Source organism: Strix aluco, chromosome Z (assembly GCF_031877795.1).
Source record: "Strix aluco isolate bStrAlu1 chromosome Z, bStrAlu1.hap1, whole genome shotgun sequence".
Taxonomy (NCBI): Eukaryota; Metazoa; Chordata; class Aves; order Strigiformes; family Strigidae; genus Strix; species Strix aluco.
Genome location: NC_133971.1, coordinates 28,718,125 through 28,736,798, shown reverse-complemented (window position 1 = coordinate 28,736,798; position 18,674 = coordinate 28,718,125). Strand labels below are relative to the sequence as shown.

At 38.5% G+C, this 18,674-nt stretch overlaps 1 protein-coding gene across 6 annotated transcripts in view; it reads left to right on the top strand.

Moving 5' to 3' along the window:
• Positions 1-379: 379 nt before the first annotated feature.
• LOC141917945 (zinc-regulated GTPase metalloprotein activator 1A-like) overlaps positions 380-18,674 on the top strand; it is a 32,856-nt gene continuing 14,561 nt past the window's right edge. For 2 of the 6 annotated variants that reach the window (XM_074811727.1, XM_074811725.1), the window contains exons 1-10: positions 380-704; positions 1,888-1,974; positions 2,854-2,950; positions 4,130-4,221; positions 7,562-7,621; positions 8,671-8,708; positions 11,953-11,999; positions 12,743-12,829; positions 13,652-13,696; positions 17,554-17,610. In XM_074811727.1, the coding sequence (XP_074667828.1) occupies positions 587-704; positions 1,888-1,974; positions 2,854-2,950; positions 4,130-4,221; positions 7,562-7,621; positions 8,671-8,708; positions 11,953-11,999; positions 12,743-12,829; positions 13,652-13,696; positions 17,554-17,610 (728 nt within the window). In that variant the 5' untranslated portion in view covers positions 380-586. Of the gene's footprint in view, positions 705-1,887; positions 1,975-2,853; positions 2,951-4,129; positions 4,222-6,465; positions 6,607-7,561; positions 7,622-8,670; positions 8,709-11,952; positions 12,000-12,742; positions 12,830-13,651; positions 13,697-17,553; positions 17,611-18,674 lie in introns of those variants that run through there. The other 4 variants (XM_074811724.1, XM_074811726.1, XM_074811729.1 and 1 more) reach the window with 4 other exon arrangements.

Genomic DNA, 18,674 nt, shown 5'->3' with positions numbered 1-18,674 from the left:
CAGCACGTCCACCCCGCACAAGGTCTGCTGACCCGACCCGGCTGTCTTCAGCGCTCCCCGTGGGCCAGAACGGCATTTCTCTTCCTGAGACCAGGCTGACGAGGAGTAGTGGACGGAAGGACCTGTGCCCCGGCGCCGCGTCTGACGACACGACACGACACGACACGACACGACACGACACGACACGACACGACACGACACGACACGACACGACACGACGCGCGGCCGCCTCAAGCCGCTCCGCCCCTCAGCGGGGCACGGCCGCCGGCTCAGCCTCGCCCCCGCCCCGCCTTCCCCTCTGCTGCGCCTGCGCGGCAGCACGCGGCGGGAGGCCGCCGGGAGGGGGAAGGCGCACGCGCCAAGGGGCGGGGCGGCGGCAGGTGGGTTGGGGCCGGCGCCGGGGCCGTGGGGGCTGGCGGCGGCGGCGGAGCGCGGCGCAGCGGCAATGTGGCGGCGGGCGGGGGGCGCGGCGCCTTGCCCCGATTGATCCCGCCGCGTCGCCCGCCCCGTGTCCCGCCCCGTGTCCCACCCTCCTCTCTCGCCGGGGCTGGCCGGGCTGCGCCGAGCTGCAGCGGCCCGCCCTCTCATGGAGAACGAAGACTGCCCCGACCTGGTCCCTATAGAGGCCGGCGGCGCGGAGGAGGCCGAGCCCGAGAGCGGCCCCAGCAGGAAGATCCCGGTGACGATCATCACCGGATACTTGGGTGAGGAGCGGCCTGCCCCGCTTCCCTGCCGGCGGCGTGCCGCGCTTCCCAGCGCGGGGAAGAGCTGTGCGGTCGGCCCGCGGGTCGGCCCGCGGGCTTCGGCTGGTTGGCGTCGCGAAGCCCCTCGGTGAGAGGCTGGGCTGCGACGGGGCTGCGGGCTGCGGGGCGCCTGCGCCGCGCCAGGCGGGCAGAGAGGCGCCCGGCCGGCCTGACGGCAGGCTCCGTGAGGGAGCGCGGCCCCGGCGGCAGCGCGGGAAGAAGCCTTTCGCGCTTCGCCTGCTGTCAGCCCGGTGTCCTCACCACGCTCCGGTGAGCACGGTTCCACTTAGGTTTGCGGAAGGATTTTGAACGGCTGTACAGGCTGCCGTTGCTACTTTTACTGGCCCCTTTTCAGGGTCTGATTTGTTCTGGTCAGGTTTGACACATCGCTTTTTGCCACTTAATGTCAGGATAATAACGTATTGGCTTCAATTAAATGCAGACTGAATTGCAATCTTACAAGTGTGAGGTTTGGCTTCCCTCTTAAATCAACACAGTTATTGGGAGCTTCAAATATAGTCTATATGGTAAAGATCAGGTCAGATTTAGGATTGCCAACACTGTTCTAGAAGTTTTAACTTTGTGCTGCAGCATACTCTCTCAAAAAATCCTCAGGGCAGGGAAGGAAGGTTGCTCTACCAAATTCCCCTAGTTGTGATCTTCTGCATGGGATGAAACTATCAGTAACGTATTACAGAAGTTGTGAACACCTTGCCTAACAGTGCTTCATCTAATGGCGGTTAGCATATCAGTGATTACTGATGCCAGCAGAACTGGTCAGAAAAGGTGGTGTGAGGGAGAAGAATAAGATCATCTTTTGTTAAGCGAAACATAAAAATCAGTTTTCCAGGAAAAGACTGCTCAGCGGATAGGAGACTTGTATATTTATCAAGCACTGACACTTAGCGACTCGAAAACTTCGGGTGTTTTAAAGGTGGCATTTAATGTGCAGATAGTTCCGTGGGGTCAAATATCTCTACAAATTAATTTTTACAGTGTTTCAATAGAATGCATGATACAAGATGAAAACTCAGGTCTCAGATCAGATTTGTCTGAAGTGTGCATGTGCACAACAGTATTTACTTTTTATTTGAAAATTTAAGCTTTTTTTAACATTTTAATAGAAATATGGTCTGTGTTCTAGGAGCTGGGAAAACAACTCTTCTAAATTACATACTGACGGAACAGCATAATAAAAGGATAGCAGTCATCCTGAATGAGTTTGGAGAAGGTATGTAAACCTGCAGAAATATTTTTTTTAGCCATAAAATGACAAATGTGTGAAGTTTTTGGAGATCAAGAAGATTGTAGTTTTAAATCCATTACTGAAATTATGGACATACCTCGTAGTCTTCAGAAGGGCAGAAAGTCTTTTGGCTGTTGTTCATAAAATAATGCTATACATTAATCTGTTTTGTACATAAATTCAGTCCCTCAGAGTCAAGTAAATGAATATATCACCCTGTTGGAAGTGCTGTACCTCCATTTGTCCTACTTGGTTTCAAGGAAATGGACATTAAAATAACGTGTTTGTAGATCAGATTTTCTTTTCTTTCCCCTCAGTCACTTACAGATCACAAATTATCCTAGACCCAAGAAAATGGGGAGATGTGTGCTTGGTGCCTGTGGTTCTTTGATCTCAGCTTTCCTTCTCAGGATTTTTAACTGTTATGGCTATAATTTTGTATCTGTACCATAGTGTTGCTTACACAGTTGCACTGTGGTGTTTTTTTGTTTGTTTGTTTTCATCAACAGAGATGCATGCCACTTTTCTAGTCATGGGGCCTAAAATAAGATGTATAGACAGAGCCTTTATCTGATATGGAGGTAGAGGTGATTTCCCTTTCTTTTAGCAAAGTTCATGGCACTTATGCTGTACTTTCATCCTCTGGGTTTTGGTCTTTGTAGAACCAGCTTGACTTTGGCTTTTAAATTTCTCATAAAATGGAAAATACTAATTTCTGAAGAACATGTCAGAAACATGGTCTCAGAAGAAAAAAATATACTCCAAGAGTAAAAATGTATACCAACCTGAATATTTCATATCTCTTCTGCAGGCACTGTCATGCAAGTTTGTATATCAAAATTACGTTACTACTTGTATTTCCAGGAAGTGCCTTGGAGAAATCCCTGTCAATCAGTCAAGGGGGAGAACTCTATGAAGAATGGCTGGAGCTCAGAAATGGCTGCCTGTGCTGTTCAGTAAAGTAAGGAAGTTGTACAAGGTCTTACAATGGGCTTTGAGGGAATTGAAGAAAGGAGAAAACATCCAGAATTTGATTCCTAAAACTGATGGTAGTATTGATTGAGTATTCTTTTGTCAGATAAAATAAGAATTGGAACTTGGAAGATAGAAATTTATTTCCTTTTACTGCCTTACTGGATTTGGTGTCTTTCAGAAAAATAATGTAAATACCAGCTTGTACACCATTTGGGTGTTGCAGGATAGGGAGGTCTCCCTCTTCTATTAGTGTTACATGCTTTTATATAGAGAGCTAAAGATTCAGGGAGGCTGGAACTAGAACTCAAGTTTCCTAATTAAATATTTTATGTCTCTGTATGTTGGTTAGTACTTGAATGTTGTGTACCTCACAGAGGGTGGAGGGAGAACCTTTTGGTGACCTAATTCCAAATTATAAGCTGATCGTCACATTAAAAAGCAGGAGTGTATTTGTTTCTTTGATGTGTTTTTACCCTGCTTGTTTGAATGATGGATTGTTTGTGCTAAGTTTGTGCTAAAGATGGTGGCCTGTTTGTCCTGAAAATTTGGAAGAGCTGGTCCTATGCCTTAAATTGGTGTAGTAAGTTGAAAACCCTATTGCATTGTGTTCTGCTGGGATGTAAGGACTGCTGCCATTGATGTTATGGCACTGGTTTATATACATTTGTTTCTTATGTAAAATGCCATACATTTCTGGTTCAGACTGACTTCCATCAGCTGAGATTTAAGTAAATGACAGATCTTAATTTTGCTATAGGTGAGGTGGAAAGGCAGGCGAACATGGTTCCATTCCCCCACCCGCTCCACACACCCCCTTTCTTGTTGTAATCTCAGTTGCCACACCAAATAGTTACATATTTCCACAGCCCTACTGTCCTTTACAGGGATATCAGTGTTTGAAAATAAATCTTCATTTAAATTGCCTTTATTATGCCTGTCAGAAGTAGGCAAATAGTATTTTCAGACTAAAATGAAAGAGAAAACTACAATTTGTCTGATAGTAGAGCAGCAGCTTAGTGACTGAATTTTCATTGTTGACTGTTAAGTCCTGACTCAGGACTTTGCTTTGATGGTGCTGACACTCTGTTCTGCATCAGAAGATGCATGTTTATACATGTTTTAGCTTGATTTCTCTGTTCTTGGGTTTAATTGTTTCTTCTTACAGGGACAATGGTGTGAAGGCTATTGAGAACCTGATGCAAAGGAGGGGAAAATTTGACTACATATTGTTAGAAACAACTGGTTTGGCAGATCCAGGTAGTTTATGTTACCACTTTTATAACCATGATAATTACTCTGTTTTTATGAAGTGCTTATTTGTTCACCAGTCAGTTCACTGTGCAAAATGATACAAAGTGGCGAGTTGTCTGGCACATAATTTGGTTCCTATATAGACTAATACTGAGTTGGATAAGGTGCAGAAGCAGGGTTATGGGTGGGGTTGTTTGGTTGGGTGTTTTGTTTTGTTTTTTCTGCACTTGCTCTAAATTGACTCTGAAGCTTAACAGAAATCCAGTTAAAATATATTTCTATCAAGAGAAGACACAGAGCTTAGAAAAGAGAAGCACACTCTGAAACTGATAGTTTTCAGTAGGCTTTTGCTGTTCTACACTGCTCCTTCTAGTTATTAGCATCTGATGTATTGTTACATTGGTTGTGATAGGCCTTATGCTGCGAAACAGACTATTACATTCTTCTGGTAGGTACAGAACAATAATAGATCTTACAAATTCCTGGTGTGCTCTTTAGTGATACTTACTATAAAGAGATGTTTAAACTTGAGCTCATGTTAGTAATAGCTATCTAAAACAATTTTCTCCGAACCAACTCAATTAAAAATGTGTTGTTGATCGAGAGTGAAGGAAATTCTTACCAGAAATTCAATAGTTTTCCATTTAGGAGACTGACACTCCAGCTCAAAGCTAAATAGTTGTCATGGTAAAGTAATTTTCTTCAAAAGAAAGGACATTGATTTGGCCTCTGTTACACACAAATTCTGTTTGAGTCAAATTGGAAAACTATTAAGCTTTTTGGAAAAAAATCGATAGATACCAGAAAACCATTAGATGTTGTGGCCCTTGCTATATGTTGCATGAGTAAGCACTGTGAACAACTGGCAGGTGTTTGGTGTTGACACAGAGTGATGTTTGGAGGACTGCATCTTGTCATTTCAGGTGGACAGTTTTACGTGTTCAAATGAGTTTAGTTACTGATTTTTTTTTTTTTTCTTCTGATGTGCTTGCTAGTCTTAGACAGCCAGACAGTAACTAAGGATCTGATAACTGAAAAAAAACCAAGTGCTGTTGTTGCTGTCAGCTCCTCCTGTCCTTCATATTGTGGCACTGATACAATTTAAATTGGTTTGTTTCATAACAAATTATGATATTTTTCCAAAATAAATATACAGCATATCCTACAGTTGCAAGAATCTGTTTTACAGGGCTATTTTAGCAGACAACAGGAGTAGCATACTCCTAGGCCATGTGTAATACACAGGCATCAGGCCACAGAGTCCATGTCCTTGATAGAACGTGTTCCCAGTTGTCCAGATACGTGCTGATTCTTTTTGGTCAAGACTTATCCATTTAGTATGTTCAATTTTACATCCTGAAGAATACAAATGACTCTACAAAGAAGAGAGAGTACTACATGTTTCATTATTCCAGAAGCACCTCATCTGATGGAAATTCAGTGGATAATGAGGCCTAGCATGTGAAAAATACTAGAATCATATAATCAGTTCAGTTTGGAAGGGATGTTAGGAGGTCTTTAGTCCAGCCTCCTGCCCAAAGCAGGGTCATCTATAAGACAAGACTGGGTTCTCTGGAATATCCAGTCATATATCTTTGTTCTCTGAGGATAAACATGACACAGCCTCTTCAGACAACCAATTTTGTGCCTGCCTTTTCATGGTGAAAAAACATTTTTCTGGTACATGTGGTCTGAACCTTGCCTACTTCAACTTATCACAGTTGTTTCACATCCTTCTGCCACAGCCTTGATCAGTCTTCTCAGTGACTCACCTGTAGGTACCAGGGAGGTTGCTGTTAGGTTCGGCAGGAGGTGTCCCTTCTCCAGGCTGAACAAATGCAGTTCCCCCGCCTCTCCTCGTAGGGCATGTGCTCCAGCCTAAACTGTCTTGGTGATCCTGTGCTGTCTTTCCTGTATGAGTGATCCCTATGCTGGAAGTGCTAGCTAGATGTGGACTTGAAAGTGCTAAATACAGGAGAATAGCCTCCTTCGGCTGTGCTTCTGTTCCAACAGTCTGGGGTGCTTTTGGCCTTCTCTGATCCCAGGACATGCTGCTTGATCAGCTTGCTGCCTACCAGGATTCCCCAGGACCTTCTCTGCAGACCTGCTCCCCAGCCAGTCTGTGTCTAGTCTGTTACTGCCAGAGACTCTTTGTTCTTAAGTGTATTACTCAGCAGTTTTCCTTGCTGAATTTCATCAGGTTCTCATTGGCCATTCCTTCCTGCCTGACCAGGTCCCTTTGAAACATAGTTCTGCCCTTGGATAAATCAACTGTTCCTTTCTGAATTCTCTGCAAACTTGATGGACATGTCTTCCATCCCCTCCTGGGTTCCTGGTGGAGATGTTGAACAGGACAGGTCCCACAGTACCCTACTTACTGCCAGCTTCCAGGTAGGGTATGACCCATTAACTGCAACCTTTAGAGCTTAACTAACCAACCAGTTTTACCTAGTTGTCTTTCCATTCAGACCGGTAATGTCCCAGCTTAGTTACTAGAACATCTTCGAAGACCGTGTTCAGAAATTTGCTAGACGTGATGTAAGTGGAATGCAGTGCTCTCCCCCTTGTCCACAAATATAATCAGTTTTTCACAGAAGGCTAGGTGTGGCCTTCCCAGGTTGATCGATCATGATTTACTCTTGTAAACTTCCCTTCAGTACAGTATCTTTGTAAATCTGAACCTGCAGTAGATATTTTTTAGTCTGTCTTAAAATTATCTAAAGCCAGAAGCTTTCCTGTGTAGACCTGAGATAATTAAGGAAAACATTCTTTTCTATATCCAGTTATTCTTGACTTTCTTCATTCTGTTGATTTATGATGTGCGAAACTACATAGGAGAGTTTATAGAAGCCAGTGAAGAAGAGAAGGTCCCTAGGAGGAAGCTGATTTCTCTCAAATGTCCCAATTCCATTTTCCTTTAACTTCTCTCTCCTTTTTCACCTTTTTTTTTGTGTGTGTGTGTGTGTGTATGCATCATGACCTAGAAACAGTGGCTGAAAGGTGAAGAGGGGGAGTACAGAATTCTTTAGAAATGAAGGAGCCTTGGAGTATAGCCATGACAGGTAGCTGATGTTACTGACTAAAGGTAATTTAGACAACTTACATGCATCTGGAATTGTGAGATTTTTAAAGCTTTTTGTAGTCATAGCTGTTGATGTGCACACAGTTTGATAGCTGTTGTTAGGTCAAATGTGTGGTTGGATATTTGGCATCTGTGATACTTTCTGAGTCTGGCAGAGAGGAGTTTCAACTACAGCACTATAAATAGAGTTTTTTATTAAATGTCTGAATATTGATAGTTTACTGGAAATGTCAATTTTGCAACTAAATGTACTGCACTTCTTAGGAGCTGTGGCCTCCATGTTCTGGGTTGATTCTGAGCTGGGAAGTGATATCTATCTTGATGGTAAGAAGTGCAAGCTTGTTTTCCACTGTATTGGCATTCCATATCTGAATTTAGTGTAATCTTATCATTTAAGGCAAGGTTTCAGAAGATGTTTCAAATGCATGATCTTGGTTCTCACATCCCCAGATTTGACCACAGAAATCCACTGATTTATTCTAATGCTTATTTATCTACTTGCTGAGCTGTTTCAGTTTGCTGAATCCAGCAAAAGTTGTGTAATGCTCTGCTAAGGGATCAGATATGGAGAGATCTTGATTGTGGTGTAAGGGGGAAAAAAACCTCATTAGTTAGATGCTATGAGACATTCTTTAGGAGTAATATTACAGCTCTCATTATTTGTTTTTCCAGTGCAGTGTTTCCTAAATGGTTTCTTTTTTTCTGAACTCTTAACTTGTCAACATCTGGACTCTCTTGTCTTGTTTTCTGCCTTCTTTGCCTTACTCTTGATAGCCCTAGCGTTTGCTGTGTTCCAGTAAAAGTCTGAGTTTACTGTAACATAAATAATCACTATATGTAGTTAAAGAGCATGTTGAATGTTGATTTTTTTTTTTTTTAAATGTAGGAAAAAACGTTACCTTTTTATCTTAAAAAAAATCCTACAAACACTTTGGTCAGTCCGTGAAATACCCATCTAGCCAAGGAAACATTCAGTTGAATAGGAAACAGCTTCCTAAGTTTCTGCCAGAGAATTGCAGATTCCTGGTCACTTACAATCAGAATAACTGCATACCTCAGTCCTCTTAATTTGTTTTGATAACCTGTAAAAGCATACGTCTGCCAATTTGCTGTTGTGGAAGGAGGAGGAGAGGCATCTGCCTTGTGAGAATCTCTTACCTGTTTTCGGAGACTTTTTTTACCACAGACAGGAGTAACAAATAAGGAAATAATTAGGTGAGAAGTCTAATGTTCAGATACACTGGGAGCATTGAAAGTATTATAACCAGTTGTAAATGTGATGGTATTGTCATAGTTGTATAGGAAGTTTATAAATTGTTAAATTGTTAGCTGCTTTCAACACAATTCTATTCCATTTTAATGTTATGTTTTAGGTATTGTATCTGTTGTTGATGCAAAGCATGGATTGCAGGTAAGTTACTGGATTTGTTACATGGTTTAAAACTGCAACCTTAGAACAGCTATTGCAATAATGTTCATGCAGATGAATTAAATTTTTATAGTAGTTCTAATTCTTACAAAGGATGATTTCAGTTGCTGCGGTACATCAGTACTATATTTTGAATGGGAACAAGGGAGTACTGATATTCATAGGAATTCAGATTCTTACCAACAGAGCAGCATGTCTACTAAGAGTTGTCAGGTTGCGAGCTACTTGATTCCTTCTAGTTCTATCACTTCACTCAGGACTCTTGGTTGTATTCCAAATAGACATTTGGATTACTGTAAAAACAGTGGAGAAATTTGTCTTGCAGTGTCATTTGTTCATGTTGCTTGAAAGGAGAGGAGTAAGAGCAGACCTTTGATAGTAGTGTGGTAACAAGTGAGTTAGGGTTCACTTGGGAAAGGTGTTAATGTAATGCCAACTGTGGTGAGGAGAGATGAGACAGGTGTTTAGGTACCATTTCAGATTAAAAGATTGCTTCATTATATAGAAGCAGGCAAAAAGAGCAGGTAGTAGAGTAATCTGTATAAAGTGTAGTGTAAGAACAGACCTATACAACACTGAGTTTGAATAACAACAGAAATTGATTAAATCAAATAGTTCGACTTTTTTTTTGTAATACCTAGTAATAAATGCAATTATTTGCAACTTAATCAAAGTAGTCACTTCCTAAATTATTAGGTATTGATTTTGAAGGATTCAAACTAAAAGTGACCATAAGAAAGGATACCTCCATGGTATAAAGATCCCATCATGCTGTTGAAGTGTTTTTAATATCTCTGTATTTTACAATGGCTGTAAAAAGCTGAGAAAACTAAAGAATAATGGTTAAAAAATAAGGAAGTTATTCCCTCTTTACAAGATTTTATTTTGTGTGGACTATTTGGATTTCTTGTTTCAGTTGAGCTGGTCTAATAGCTGATTTACCAAAAGGGCACAGTCCTATCCTCTTGTCAATTTGGGGTGCACCAGGACAGAACTCATCTAATCCCATAGCATGCCAGTTTGGCAAGTTAAGCCATCGTGTTTTGCAGGGACTTTTGTGGAGGAGTTGGCAGAAGAATGAGGGGAAGGGACTGAGAGTTGGTTTGCCCTTTTATGGAGGAACTGACTTTTAAATCAGCTCAGCTACCAAAAGAAACCACAGCATGTCTTAAGTCAGGCGCCCTTTTCAGATGAGTGCCCTTGTACTAATTCAGATGTGTTTTATTACTTGCACAGATGTTTTTCTGTTTATCTTCACGCAGTGCTGATTTATTGGCTTGAATAAAATATAACTGCATTGCACCCACCAGCACTGAATTATTGTTTAAAAAATAAAATTTTAAATATTTAAACTTTAATGTCAGAAACAACACAGAAATGTTTTGAAACATTCAGCTTTTCTATCCATTATTATCTGTGACAGGTCACTGAAAACTCTTACATTATTTAATCAGTGATCCTGACATCCACTCAGAATACAGAAATTTCAGACTTTCTCAGTTATATGCCAAGTAAACAACTTTTGCTTTGTATAAAGCACTTGCTAACTTGCGGAGTTCCTCTGGTTGCAAGGCTTGACCTCAACAGCTGCTTGTGATTCAAAGAATTTTGAAAGCCATATAGGTAATGACATTGAGATAATAGGCAGCAATTTAAGGGTGTCATGCTTCAAAGAACCAACCCATCACAAGAAAAGATGACAAATAGTAGTACCCTGTGACCAGTCAGCCAAATTGAAACTGAAGTGGTAATTGATATCATGGGTTATCACTCTAATGGATTTGTCACTCAGCAATCTGAAATACTCATTTTTTTAAATCAAGGGCAAACAGTTGGACAACTTGAAGTGACAGCTTTCTACTTTGAGGACTTGACATCTGGACTACTGACATTGTTTTCAGGGCAACAAATCTGACAACATTTAATTCAATAAAATCAATACACAGAGGATTACAAAGAAAAGGTCAGAGGAGAGGTTCCCTCCTAGTCATCCTCTTGTTATGCTCTGCTTAGGTTGTGCACAATCAGGAAATAGTTTTTGTTTTTTCTTTTTTTTTTTGATTAAAGTGACAGACTAACAGTATGCAATAATCTATTCTTGTTTTTCAAGTCAAGTAATGCTTATAATTCTACTTGAAGAAAAAATAGCTTTTTAGGGTTTTTTAATTTATATATTTCCCATGACAGTTAATTTCACTTTCATTTGGTATCTCTGTGTCTTTAAAACCAAATTTTAAAATAATATTTGTGATGAAGGAATGCATACTACTCTCTAATCTTCCCGCATGTAAGGCCGAAGTGGTGAACTAATACTACAGCATCAGTTTAAAATTTTACTGCTTCCAGGGATCTGCGATGCTTCTCCCCTGGAGATCACTGCCTCCATGGCAGAGTGGGCAGAAAATAACTTGTAGATGAACCTTTGCTGCTTCAGCGTAGCTTGTTGCTCTGCCTAAATTAAGTAAGCCTTTATGTTGCTAAACTTCATGCTGCTACTTGAGATACAGGCATTGCCTTTCATCAGTTATTCTGTGAGGACATTAGCTTGGGCAGACAGGTGAAGCACAGAGCTGGGGATGATAATGAACTCCTTCAGTGTGACTAGAAGCTTCTGCTTTTGTTAGTGCTGACTGACTCTTCTGCCTATTTACAACCTGAACAGACTGCAAACACTGATGTTGGGCAGACTTGCCAAGTAGTGATTTATTTGTACAAACCCAGAAGTAGTTAGAAATTTTCATTATAAAAGTAAAGTTTGTCAAATCTTTCAGAGAAAAGGAGTATGCAGTTATGTATATGAAATCCTGTACTGCAAGCCTAACCCATCTTCAACAGTTAGGTGACATCACACTCACTGGTAAAATTACTGTACTTTCATTTTTTCAGATATGTTTTTCCATGGTTACTGTATGGTGACTTTTTTAACTTCATCATAAATCTGAAAAGTAGTTAAAATAAATATAAAACAGTTTTCCAACTCTTCTACATTCTAATCATAAACCTAATTAAATGAGAAGAGTTTTCATAAAACTGTGATAAGCTTCTCTAATGCTGAATGCATAAATGTGCTTTTTTACCATAATTTTACAGAAAAATTCTAGACACCATCTTCAATACCTTGTTGAAAAACATACCTCAGCTGAATTGGTTTTGAGTTCCTTTAATTGCAAATGAGTTTAAACGTCATTTGAATATGCTTAATCCAATTGTTTTAATTTTTGTCTAGCACTTGACAGAGGAGAAGCCAGAAGGTCTGGTCAATGAAGCATCTCGGTATGAATGTGTAAATTAATTTTATATATCACAATTAGGAACTGCAGTGTATAGAAGTTCATTAGAAATGGCTTCTTTTTCTAAGGCTTTTTTCTCCTCCTTTGCTTTTAAACAAAGATAGATTGGTATAACGAGGTAGAAAATAGAAAAACTGCTTCATGCTCCATTTGGTCTTTTGACAAGATCTGACTCTTCTAATACATACTTTAAGAGGGATGGGATTACATGTAAATGAAAGGCAACCACCTGTGTTGGGGGAATAAAAAATTGCAGGCTAGGATCTATCAGAAACTCAAAGTAGAACTAGAGATAGAGGAATATTTTTGCTAGATGTGGAGCCACAGTGATTAAGAATAATTGTAACGATAGAAGTCTTCATAAAGCAAAGAGATTTCAAGTATGACTTTAGAAAGACTACATGCAAGAGAGATAGGGGCTTGTGAAGTTCATAAATCACCAAGCACTTTGGGTTAGATGACATTTGTTAAAAGACAAAACAAACCCAAAACTAGCAAGCCTTTGTAGGTTGGTAGACTTCTCTTATGGCACAGAAGAGCACAAGGAGAAGCCACTAACTAGTACTTCAGTCATACTCCACGATGTTCTAGTTTGATTAATGCTTGCCTTTCTGTACTAACAATGCTCATACTATTTTTGTGGTGCTATGGGAGAGATGGTGTTTATGCCTTACAGGAAAAGTATTGTTTGCTCATGTATTTCTTTTTTATTTCCTTAATACATAGGCAAGTTGCATTAGCTGATCTTATAATCATCAATAAAACAGATTTGGTTTCAGGGGAAGAATTGCATAAAGTCAGAACATCTGTCAGGTATGAAAGTTTTGGCATAACTGTACTGGCTCAAAGGTTATTTTTATTTAAACATAATTACTTCCTTTGTACTGTTAATACAGAAATTAGATCTCATAATTACATTGACACAAATTGTTAGCTCAGAAGGGAAAATACACTGCCCCTTTCTAAAGGCATTTCAATACTTTTATGTGCTTCTACAATCTTAGCAGTTTGCCTGTCTGGGTAAGATTTAATGTTACTTACTAAGGACAGGTCTTTGTCTTAAGTGTCCACGCTTTTGTGTTTCTGGGCAGCTGTTTCCATTTTTCAGAATTAGCATCAGAGAAAAAAAAATCTGCTGGTAGATATGAGTTCACGAACAAATGCAGAGATATCTGGAGGAAGTCCCAAATAATTGTCATAGGTGTAGAAGAAGCAATGGGCTGAATCAAAGTAATGATCGAAGACATATCCCATCTTTTTCTATGAATACCATGATAACTAAAATGAAACATTAACATTTTTAAATACTTTACAACTTTATTAGTAGTTTGGCTCCAAAAGTAAAAATGCTTAGACTCAGCAGAGTGTATCATAAAGAGTCTTGGATAGGAAAATGCTATTCTTACTGGTAGTATTTTGTTGTCAAACTTGTAAAGTTCCCCAACCCTTACTTAGCAGATGAAAAAGTTACAAAAAACATTTGTTGGGATGTCTGTTGGTTTGTTCAAGAAGTTGGTAACAGAGTTGGGGGTTACTGTTGTGGTGCTGTTTCTCATGCTGCTTTCCATGGTTAACTTGTTCAAGCAGTACCAGTTGCATTTTCATCTAACTTCTGATTTTTCTATTTTATTTTAGGTCAATAAATGGACTTGTTAAAATTGTGGAGACACAAAGATCAAGGTATTAAATGGCCACTATTACTAGGTACCAGATCCTGCTTATTTTGTGACAGATTTAAATATGCTGTTAGATCAGTTTGTGTAAAGGAAAGCTATCGAATTAGAAATATTTAACTCAATATTTATTTTATGAATAAGCATCTAGGTAAAGGAATTTTTTTAAAATAAGTAAAATGCATTTTTCTTTCGTATTGTACTTTGTTACTGTTCACATCCTACACTCTAGTGTATAACTTTTTTAAAAACATCACTGTTAAGATGTAGCTTAGTTTACAGAGCTTATCACTTATCGGACTTTGCAGTATAACCATAGGTATTTCTTACTTACATGAGAAATGGATTTTACAATAGCTTGGACATTTTTTTTTAATGCAAAATATGCATTTTGCTCTAAGTTTATTATGAATATGGCTTTTAATTATTAAAATTGCATTTTAGTCATGTTCCCATTTATGGAGTAATAACATTTGGAAAGTTCCTGAAAAATGCTAATACAGACATAGTTTAATTGACTTCAGCATATTCCAAAAATGTAGCAGATTTTTAAGGGAGTGGTATAGGTAGGAATTCAGTTTCTTATAACCTGTTAACCAGATCTTGTAACTATAGAGCAACTTGAAAGGCCAGGTTGTCTCTGAGCCAATCATTGATCATGCATGTGCACTGTGGTGTTTTCTTTCTGTTGTGTCAGCTGAAAGATTTTTCTCAGTTATGATGGCTGTTGCAAATAAGTTGCTACTACAAAAAGACTTTGAAAGCTGTGCAAGGAAGTTGATAAGAAAGAAGAGTAATTGCATTGGGTTTGCTATTTTTCATTGAAATTCTGACTCAGATTTCTTCTTTAATAAGATATTAAATGAATATGGTATTCCCAGGGACATTAGGAGAGCTGCCATATCTTTCAGTCTGCTAGGACTGATTTGTGTACTGTTACATCAGTTATTTGACTATATTGTGATAAATGTTCGTATAATACAGGTTTCTGTTTTAAGCAATTTTTGAAGGGAAAAGAATAGACATAATAACTTTAATAAGTCAATTTTACTTTATTGTCAAATATAGTTGGAAGGTGTAGAGAAGAATATTTGCTGTTGTTGGCTGATCAGATAGGACTACCAAGTGCCTGCATTTTGTTCAGTAAGCCAGGATTTTGAAGGCAGGTGCTTGTCTGACTTCAATCTGAAGATCAGCTCAGTTTACATTTCTAAAAATGATAATCTTGTTAGGTGTTTCTATTGGCTTTACCTTATTTGAAATTTTGTCCGCAGTCTGGTCACTGAAGTTTTATGTTCTGCTGTTGGACAGCTGTACTCAGAAAAGCATTCTTTTTAGTGACTATCCTTTTAGTTTATAAAGATTATTTTCTTACTGTCTTCATTACTTTGTTCAAGTAGTTTTGACAGCTTCACACTCCTTTCTGGTTAACTTGCAAGTTCTGTTGAAGAATTCTTAGAACAAGAATAAACAATATTATAGAGGGGATCATAAATTCTGTTACTGAAAAGTGTTTCACATTCATTCATTTTTTGCTCTTTTAGTGATCCTCAGTAAACATTTCTCTTAGGTCAGTGTGTATGTCTTACATAAAAAGTTACTTTCTTCAATGGATTTATTGTCATTTAGGGACTAATGTTCAAAACAGGAAGTGTTGGATAAACTTGTAAGCAATTCTTACAATCAAGCTTTTAATGTTTACCAGTTTTTTTGATATGTGAAGAGTTTTAATGTAATAGTCACTCTAGATTCTGCTGCAAAATTTAGACTTTTGTTAATTTGTCTTATTCTGTAAATTCAGTATTATTAAGCAGTGTTTCATGAAGTTGAGTGTATTAGAGTAATGTTACTGGTGTTTGTCTGTAAATGGAGGTGAGAATGCTCTGATGACTCCAGATTAAATTTAATCAGGATTTTATTCTGAATGTAAATCTTGGGTCTAGTTTTACAGTATCCAAATTTGTCTTTTATTTTTGAGACCTCTGTATTACTTACAGTTTTGATGACATCTATGCAGTGTGATATTTCTTCATCTAATATATGTACTTTGAGTGCAGTATGAATGATTGAAAGACAAAAGAAGAACAAACACTGCAAAGGGATGGAGTTGCAGAGATACAATTGTAGCATTTCCCTGTCCTCCTGTTTAGTAAACTTTTGGGAACACGATATTTTTAAAATTCTGGAATTTATTTTATATTATGAAGAATGGGAAATTTTACCTTTGCCACAGGATGGGGAGGAAAATCGTGAAGGATGATTAGGGCTTAGAAAAACACTTATGTAAAAAAGATTTGCAACTGATTGCTCCATCTGAAATTAAAGAAGTGGCAACATGTTTTTACTGAGAACAAACAGTGGTTTTGAGAAAGAAGATCAGGAATTCCTTGTTCTTTAATTGCAAGGCAGAGTACAGAAATGGTCAATGAAATGCTTTGGAAGGGGGGAAAAGAAGCAAACTCTTTAGTGATAAAGTTAAATTACTCGTAAATTGCATATGCATGTGTCTGACTGCCCTAGGAAATCAGTGCAAGTTTGAGGCGAAGATTTTTATAACATGGAAAAAAAATTCCCAAAACATTTCTGTAAAGGTTATGAAAGTATCCAGCATGGCTAACAGTTAAACTTCATGCTTTGTGTCTTAAATCAGTATCTGTTCATGTCCATTAGGAAGAGATCCAATATGTGAAGTGTAGTATCCACATCTGTATCATCCTCTGGTGTCTAATGCCAGCATTAAATTTTGAATATTAGATTAAGTGGACCTCAGATTCAGTCCTCAATGACAACTCTTGTGTTACTAGTAAATATTCTTTAGTGGATGACACATACTGTCTCTCCCATGGTTAAACATTTAAAAAGTGAAATAAGCATGAAATTAATTTATTATCATGTTATTTGGGAACATATCTTCTTTAATTTAGGGGGTTTTTTGTCTCACAAAAGCCCACATTTAAAAGGGACCAATATAGTGGTTTTTTGAGTGTTTCTCTATGATTTTTCAGAACACTGCTGAGAAAAAACAACTGCCACCGAGCTGGTCATGAACTTGAGAGGGGTTATTTTTTTGTTTTACATTATAAGCGTTTCGTCTTTAGAAACTGCTACTGTTTGGTGTAAAAGTTTAATAATACTGAGCACGCTCCAGAGGTCTTGTCTTTTTTTTTTTTAACCTGTCATATCTTCCTTGTGTTTAGCCACATATCATTAATTGCTTTTAGAAAGCTATCAATTGCTATTAGTAGTGAAGCTTGTAGTCTGTGTTGCTTTTTATAAAAAATTTCTTTTGCAAGTTTATAGATAGCTGTTCTTACAAGTAAATATGATCAGTGCTGACTGTTCTGTATTGCATTTTTAATTTGTCTGTTTCAGATGTTAGAGCTGAAATTATTCATAGTAGCACTTACTTCATAGTGTATTTCAGTTTTGTTTGCTAACGGTGTGTCAGTATAAGCTACATATATTCCAGGGGTTTCTGTGTGTGTTGAGAGAGTCTGTATTAAGGGTGCAGAATAATTGCGGGGAAAAACTTCAGGGTTCATTTTCCCATTTATGGAAAACCAGTTGTTACTCAGGCATCCAGTGTGACCAATTTTATCATCTTTCTTGGAAATACCATGTATTTTACTATATTTTATAATTATGTTTCTGTACTAAATGTACTACTATGTAAATAAACACTGCGTTTCTTTGTAGGAGACAGTACTGACCACCAGCATCCAAAAATAAGGATTGATGACATTAGTATGATAGACAGGAAAACAAACATAAGCTTCAGTGAACCATTTAAAAAATAATTATTTAAGTATACATAATATTTAAATATAAAAAAAATATAAAGCTTGCTTTCTTCCCTCTGTTTAGAGTTGATCTCTCCGATGTCTTGGACCTGCATGCTTTTGACAGCTTATCTGGAGTAAGGTATGGTGATAATTTCACTGTCTTTTATTAGAAGTAATGCCCATTGTATAAATACATACATGAAATAGACACACTCAAATCCTGGCTCAAACTTGTATCTGAGTTTCTGTTAAAAATTCTAGATTAGTCACTTGTTTAAAATTCTTACTTTGTAAGTGGTAATCTGAGACTGAGAATTTTTTCCACTTGAAATGCGTGCAGCAAAAGCTTTTTGACTTTGTAAAGTTAAATGAGCCAGGGTGTGCATGATTGCTTGGCTTTTTTCCCCAAAATACAAGTTTTGCTTTAATACTAGTAGTAGAGATTTGTACACTTTCTATTAAAGGATTTCAAAATTTTTCTCACTTCACATCATGGTGAACTGGAGTCCTTTGTAGTTTTCACAGAAAACAATGAGGGACTGAGCACAACAAACAAAGCCACTACAAATTCTGGTTACTTTGTTCCATGTTCTTGGTTTTTTTTCAATGCCATATGTGTGGTTCAGCATGCTAGATGGGTGGAAAAGTAAAATTGGACGCAAGGGGAGGAGGTCTGTCTGTACATATTGTGCGCTGAAGTTGTTCAGCGAAAAGATCAAGGTGTACTGCAGTGCTTATCATAAAAGAAAGGGAATACACAACTGGAGGTAGGACCTGCTTCATTTTTCTTCCCGGATGCACACTGTTCACTTCAGGTAAAGGAATGTAGCCACTTCCTTATTCACAGAAGGGAGAAATTGCAGAACATACAAACTAGTAAGCTGTACTAGATGAGATGCGCTCCTGAGATTTCTCGGTGAACTGGTGCAGTACTATCCAAAAGATAGCCGTTTTTTCCCGACTCTGCTGCTGTTTCCTTTTGCTGACACTGGCTTTTGTGTGATCTGTGAAAAGTGGTGTTTGTTTCTTTTGAGATCCTTGAATGCACCAGTCAGATCTCTACCAATGGCAGCATCAAGGGAGGTATCGGAATAGGCAGCCTAAAAAGTCACAGGAGGAGGAAAACCAATATATGCTTTATAGGCAATAGATAACTATTATGCCATAAACCAGATTATAAACCTGTGTCCTGAGTTCCTGTGA